At 38.4% G+C, this 7,774-nt stretch overlaps 1 protein-coding gene across 4 annotated transcripts in view; it reads left to right on the top strand.

Moving 5' to 3' along the window:
* The window catches only part of LOC106881175 (unconventional myosin-XV), a 324,434-nt gene that overhangs the window by 151,613 nt on the left and 165,047 nt on the right, over positions 1-7,774 (top strand). For all 4 annotated transcript variants that reach the window (XM_052973940.1, XM_052973938.1, XM_052973939.1 and 1 more), the window contains one exon: positions 5,275-5,398. In XM_052973940.1, the coding sequence (XP_052829900.1) occupies positions 5,275-5,398 (124 nt within the window). The remainder of the gene's footprint in view (positions 1-5,274; positions 5,399-7,774) is intronic.

Below are 7,774 nucleotides of genomic sequence, written 5' to 3'. Positions count from 1 at the left end.
GCTGAATCATGATGCCTGAGTGGAGAGAAATTGCTCTCAGGTGATCTTCACATCACAGTGCAATGTTAACCCTACACTTCTGACTATGAAAAAATCTTTTATCTTTCTGCTTGCTTCAGTTATTGGTCTCTGACCATGCTGGAGCATTTCTTTTAAGCCAGAAACTTATTCTTTTGATCTCTTTTGTCAAACTACCAAGTTACAGGGACATAAACAAACCAACACCATCTGTCGAGCAATGGTGGGGTACAAACACAACACAGATATATTCAAGTATATGCACACACATACATGCATGCATACATGTGTATGGGTGTAGAAAGTGAAAAAAAAGAGAAATAAAAAAAGCTTATATATGTATATACATATACAGCAGTTTCCATCTAACAAATTTACTTACAAACCTTTGGTCAGCCTGGAGCCTAAGGTGCTGCTCAGTGGGACTGAACCCAAGACCACATGGTTGGGGAGCCTCTGGTGGTGTGGTTCTGTATTTTTCATAGTTAGTGTGGTGGGGTACGGAGATCCCCATTCATAGTTTTTGCTTTTTATTACTTTATATGTGTTCTTTAGCAATAATATTACCAAAAAACATATTCTGATACTCTTTTGCTCTTTTACTTGTTTCAGTCATTTTGACTGTGGCCATGCTGGAGCACCGCTTTTAATCAACAAATCAACCCCAGGACTTATTCTTTGTAAGCCTAGTACTTATTCTATCGGTCTCTTTTGCCAAACCGCTAAGTTATTGGGATGTAAACACACCACCATCGGTTGTCAAGCGATGTTGGTGGGACAAGGCTGGAGGGCATATCAGCCAAAACATTGTGTTAACAACAAACAAGATTAGGACAAAGATGCGTCAAATGTAAATAATGTAAATAACTGAGTGGAGTTGTGCATTAACTCAGTGTTATCCATCCATGTAATTTCTCAGCATACTCCACTATCACTGCTGCCAGATGCAAGATGCACATATACAAACATCACCTAGGGTATGAGATACCCCACTGCACCACTGGAGGGTTAACCACACTGCCATATCTAATACTGTTTATATTTTCAGTTCAATTTATTCTGACCCAGACAAAATCTCATTCTGTAGGATAAAAATCTAAACTCTGAAGAAAATTGGTGATGCTTTGTATTTAATAGAAAAATACATAAAAGAATTGGATCAGTTCAATTGGTGCAACACATGAAAGAAGCAAGGCACAAACTATTAGATTTTTCCCTTCTCATGACAACTGAACTTGTCCAATCCCCTCCTACTGATTATTAGTAGCCTACCAATTACACTGATTTACTATCCTCAGTTCACAGTCAATTGTGGAAACCTTATTTCGTCATTGTTCTTCCTTTTTTTTATTATTTCGCCCAATGTTGATTTCACATAACCTTGATCTTTGTTTAACTGTAAGAACTGAATTGGGTGAAGTCTTTCTCTTCATATAAGTTGCATTATTACAAGTTTGTATGGAAAGTTTCACGATAATTTTCAAGGTCTCCTTTGAAGCTTTTATGTCAGCCAAGTGAAAAGGTTTCAACACTTTTATTACCATATTTCTGTTGAAATGTTCTGCTTCTATTTCAAATCAGCTTAAAAGCTGCACTCCATGCAAACTTTTAAGCTTGTTCCTACAGAGCTCTAATTGGGCCTGCAGCTTAAAACTAAAGTGAGCAATAATAATAAAGCATTTATTGTTATCCTACCAACATGATATTATTTTAAATTTAGTTTAAATGAAAAACTTCTAAGTCCACACATCCTCATCCAGACCTGATCCCAAAGCTGGATGTTCAAGAACCAAATGAAGGGCAGATTTTCAATCCTGGTATCATCCTGATTCCAAAAAGGTATATTATGTTTATGTAGAGTAAACGTAAGCTGAGATACAGGGAACCCGGCAACAAGCTGGCAGAATCATTAGCATGCCAGGTGAAATGTTTAGTGGTATTTTGTCTGTCGCTACGTTTTGAGTTCAAATTCCGCTGAGGTTGACTTTGCCTTTCATCCTTTTGGGGTCGATAAATTAAGTACCAGTGAAACACTGGGGTCAATGTAATCAGCTAGTCCCCTCCCCCAAAATTTCAGGCCTTGTGCTTGTAGTAGAAAGGATTATTATAAATAATTTTGAAAATACTGAATTCAGTAAAATAACTTCTTTATTATTAAACTGATTTATTGAGGACATAGATTTATCAAAAAAATCTTTCACTTTAAAAAAACATTTGAAATCGGAAATCAATCACTAAAACAGCTACCCCTGAATTACTTCTACAAGGAAACAGAAAAAGAAAAAAGGGGCGGGGGGTTAAGCAATGAAAGGTAAGGGAGGGAGTGAAAGGAAAGTAAATTAACATGAAATTTTAATGGAAGGCTTAAATTTAGATCGCTTTCAAGCAGGAAGTTTGTGTCCCTGAACCAGTGGTAGTATTACTAATATCAAAAGAATTTAGGCTAATATCAAAAGAATTTAGTCAAAAAATTAAAACGTAATTTTTTGCCTATCTTTCTATTAAAATAGATCATTTATCCTGCTGATCTTATCTGAAGGCTTACACAGGGTGTGTGAGGGCTGGGTTTCTGTTTTTTTTTTAAAAAAACAAATTTTGATTAACCTACATTGCCTTTCACTTTGATCTCCACAATTCTTTTTTTTTTATGTCTCTTATACTTAGACTGTCTTTTTTTATGTGTAGTGGCGCGTGTGGCCGCCATCTTGGGAAGTGCCATTGCGCATGTGCAAGGGATTAGCCATCAGCGGAAGTACCCAAGCACGCATGCGCAATGCAACAGGTGGAGAGAAAGCAATAACGTTCTCTCTCTTTTCTCTCTAGCAGCGGTGGCGACAACACGTGTCCCAACTCGACCCCGACATGTGGTCGAAGCTTGTTTTGGTATTCTAGTGGCATGCCTGTTCACCCAGGAACGAAACGGCTCTACACCAACCTAGAATAAATTATTGATCTGCTGTTAACGTTATCCCTCGTGTTGTTGTATTTCTGGATTTTAATGATTAATATAAGAACTGGGGAGAGACGGCCGAGCCATCATATCTCATCCAATTCTTATATATGTATTTTAATTTTTTTCCTTGTAAGTCTATGTCTAGTGATTTATTTAACCACTCTGCTCTGAGCAAAATCTACTCTATTCACTAACTAGACACTATTGTTGTTACTGATCTCTTCTTGCCTTTATACAGTTGTAATCAGTTTTACAAATCAGATCTTTGAGATAATGTGTGCACAATGTTAAGCAAATTGCTTTACCATAAGGAAGGTGAGAAGTCTAACATTTTAAGCCAGAACTCGTCATCAGAAAGAGATAAAATATTTATTAGTTGTAAGTAATAAGTAAATACATAAGGAGTAGCATGAGTAAAAAACAATTAATGATGAAGATTAAAAGAAAGGGAGAGATAATAAGGAAAAAAAATTATTTATCCACCACTACAAGTTAATATTTCATCTCTTTACAATCAAGAATTATGCCTAAAATGTTAGCCTTCTCATTTTTCCTTGCCACAAAATAATTTCTTCCACTTCATCAGTGTTTTGTATTTACCATTTACTAACACTGAACCATCACTGGTTTCTCCAGAATCTACTATTTCACTGCAAGAAAGTGGGATCTTGTTCAGTTTTAAGTACGAACTGAACTCATTTCCTCAAAGATTTCTAAGTTTATTTATTGATCTTTGCATACTGGTAGGGATCAGAAAGGTTTAGCTTTTCTGAATGGAAGTGTGAGGGAGGAGGGTTAAGCAATATCAGCCTCACGCTTTCATTCAGGCCTGCTTCCCTTTAGAAATAAGATGTGGTGAAGGCAGCTGGAGGTACATCTAGACACAGGGGATCAATAAGACCCCTGTAATGTGTCATCATGCTCCCAACATTCTATGTTTACTGAAGCTGTTTGATGATTAAACACATTGTTGTTCTCGTTTGTCCATTCCTTCAGATTTAGTCTTCTCATGTTATTATAGACACACCTTAGCTCACTAATGGTTATCCTCACCTGGTTTAATTTAGCAGTCAGAATGGTCTGCCAGCTACTTTACATGACACAGCTTCTTAAAGCCACAGGTTAGATGTGGCACTCTACACAGCTGCTATCATTATCTATTGTAACAACACCTCAACACTATTTGCGTAGCAGCCATATTTTGTAGAAAAACTTTCTTCTAGTACTTACAGAGACAGGATAAAGTAAGATTTCTGACATGCAAACATGCATGCAAAACGTGTTTGGTGTAATAAGTAATTCAGTTGCTTGTTGTAGGATAGATACAAGGTTCAACTCCTAGGGTAGGGCCTATTCTATTTTAGCTGTCCCACCTATGCCAGCATGAAAAAACAAACAGATGTAAATGATGATGAAGTTTTTAGAGTTCTCTTAAGTGAATGGCTATCTCCTGCTACATCTTAAAAATCTGAACATTTGATTTCATTAAGAAGCATTATAAGTTAATTATTCAATAAGAAATTATAACATTTGTAATACTCTGTGACCTTACCAACAAATCTGTGAGACCTCAGGAATCTCTCATATTTCTGTAACAATGTGACCAATATTACCTTATCTGTTGTACCATCTGAGTTTGATTCCCAGACTGGGCTGTGTTGTGTTCTTGAGCAAGACGCTTTATTTCACTTTCCTCCTGTTCTCTCAGCTGTAGAAATGAGTTGGGATGTCACTGTTGCCAAGCTGTATTGGCTTTTGCCTTTCCCTTGGACAACATCAATGGCACGGAGAGGGGAGGCTGTTATGCATGGGTGACTGCTGGTCTTCCATAAACAACTTTTCCTGGATTTGTGCCTTGGAAGAGAACTTTCTAGGTGCAATCTCATCATGACTGAAGGAGGTCCTTCTTTCCAGCACCATCTGATCCAAAGAGACTATGCCATTACATGTAACCATACATCATTACATCTATCATACCATGTGCCTATACCCCATTATATATATCATATCATATGTCCATACAATAACATCTGGTCCCACAACATTATACAGCTATTACGCCATGTATTCATGTGGTATTATCATCAGATCTTACAATGCTCTGAAACTATGAAACTATACCCTCACGTGTAGTAATTCTACCACTACATCCATTAAACGAAACCATCACACGTAACCCTTAACACTGCATCTGTTGGACCTTGTACCTGTTCACTTACATCTGTGCAGCTATATAATCTGTGTCACCATATCATCACACCTTGACCTTGTCTACAAAAGGCTTCCTTCTTTTTTTTACTTAGATACAAGTGTTTGATCAGAAAACAGAAAATCAGAAAGTCAGACCTCCCCTCAGATATCTGTCGTAAAATCTTGCTGACCCAACACCCAGACGATGAATCTAAATACCAAGTTGGAGCCACAAAGGTAATTATAATTCACTGATCATCTTTTGGTTTTCTGGTAGAGGGAAGAGATGATGCTAACATTGAAGAAACCTTTATTATTTTGTTTGTTTATTTTTATGGTTTATTTCTTAGATGAAGCAACAAGTGCAAGGTGTTCAAGATAAAGTTGATGACTTATGTTGCCTTTTTTCAATAATAGCTTGATGTATTACTGGTGGACTGTCAGTTGCACTGGAGAACATAAAGACTCATGTTGTAGTTGAGAAAAAGTTTGTTGACATTGAGGATTGGCAGCAATCTGAATATCAACTTCAAATTTTGGCACAAGTCAGCAGTTTTGAGGGAGGGGTTAAGTTCATTACGCAGACTCCAGGGCTCAACTGGTACTTATTTTATCGACCCCAAAAGAATGAAAGGCAAAGTGGACCTCAGTGGAGTTTGAACTCAGAACATGAAGACAAGCAAAATGCCACTGAGCATTCCACCCGGTATGCTAACAATTCTGCCAGCTTGCGGCCTTTAATAAAGTTACCAGAAGGTGGAAACAAAACTCAAACCCATACCCCTCAGATACCAGTGGTTAGGGCAGTGGACTCGCGGTCATAGGATCGCGGTTTCGATTCCCAGACCGGGCATTGTGAGTGTTTATTGAGCGAAAACACCTAAAGCTCCACAAGGCTCCGGCAGGGGATGGTGGCGAACCCTGCTGTACTCTTCCACCACAACTTTCTCTCACTCTTACTTTCTGTTTCTGTTGTGCCTGTACTTCAAAGGGTCAGCCTTGTCATACTGTGTCATGTTGAATATCCCCGAGAACTACGTTAAGGGTACACGTATCTGTGAGGTGCTCAGCCACTTGCATGTTAATTTCACGAGCAGGCTGTTCCATTGATCAGATCGACTGGAACCCTCGATGTCGTAAGCGACGGAGTGCCAACAACAATTAGGTGTGTCTCCAGTAGGGGTGACATCATGTCTCACCACATCTTTGAATTGGGCCTTAGGCTCAATTTAGATAACTATGCGAAGCTGCTGGAGATTGTTATCAAACCTTGACATGAGAGGATTGCTGCTAGAAGACTATATGCATGGCAACAGGATTCAGCTCCTAGCCATACTTCCAGAGAAAGTCAGAAATGGTTATTGGAGAATTTCCACGACTTCACTGGCCCCAATTTCTTGACTCTTAATTCCCTTGATTGTAATCCCATGGATTATTATGTGTGGAGCATAGTTCAGGAAGTTACCAACCATTCTGCCTGCAACACCAAGGCCAAGCTGGTGGCCAAGATCAAGGAGGTGTTTGCAGATTTGTCTAGGGATACAGTGCGAAATGCATGCACCAGGTACCAGAGCCATCTTCAGGCTATGGCAGAAGCTGACGACAGCTACTTAGAGTAAACTGTTACCTCCCAACCATAATCCAGTTGATATTTTTTTGATTTTTTAAAAATACTTCTTGTGTGTGTGTGTGGGGGGGGATATTCTGTTTTCTTTTCCTTTTATGCAAACTGTCAAATTTAGTCCAAACACTCAATGAGTCAAGGACATTTACTTCCCATGGACAATAACCCCACCAAGGACAATTACCCCTGAGGACAACAGACGATGATTTAAAACTTCTTAATATATTGGAGATTGGGTAATTAACCAAGTGAGGTAATTGTCCTAGGGGGTGGTAATTGTCCTAGGGGGTGGTAATTGTCCTAGGGGGGGTAATTGTAATTCCTGCGGCTATTGTTGTTTAAATCCAGGTGGACTTCCTTAGTGAGATCATTTCTGTTTTGTTTCTGGTTTTATAGTTCAACATTTTCCTATATAATGGACTGACATTTCTTGACTGTTTACTTATGATGATGAAGGGCTTTTCTGCCTGAACTATATAAAGGTTAAATTTATTCCTGTTCTGCTTTGTGAGAAGCTCTCTATCTTTGCTATTCTTACTATTTTACTTATTTATCACAATGCTTCAAGCAACCTACAATGCTTTTCCCATATGAAATATATGAATCAAGTGTTAAAAAGCAGACAGGGTACAACCTGGTCTCTCTATGAAGGTTTTATTCCTAGTCTGTACCTAGAGAAAAACTTGAAGTTTGGTATATTTATATATGTGTGTATGTTTGTATTTGTGTATGTGCATATCTATTTGTATACCAGGGAATCAACAGGGAATACTCATACAATACACAGTCACAAACACACACACACATGGTGAATACCTTAGTGACTGACCACCTGCAGCTAATCTTTGCCCAACACATGTACACACATATATGCAAATACAGACACATGCAGAGATAGCACCTCAGTGATCCACCTATTGCTGATCCCTGCCCTACAAATACAAACACACACACACACACACACACACACACACACACACACACACACA

The sequence above is a fragment of the Octopus bimaculoides genome, chromosome 17 (assembly GCF_001194135.2).
Source record: "Octopus bimaculoides isolate UCB-OBI-ISO-001 chromosome 17, ASM119413v2, whole genome shotgun sequence".
NCBI classification, from domain to species: domain Eukaryota; kingdom Metazoa; phylum Mollusca; class Cephalopoda; order Octopoda; family Octopodidae; genus Octopus; species Octopus bimaculoides.
The sequence above is the reverse complement of the archived record's forward strand: the minus strand, read 5'-3'. Positions and strand labels throughout refer to the sequence as shown.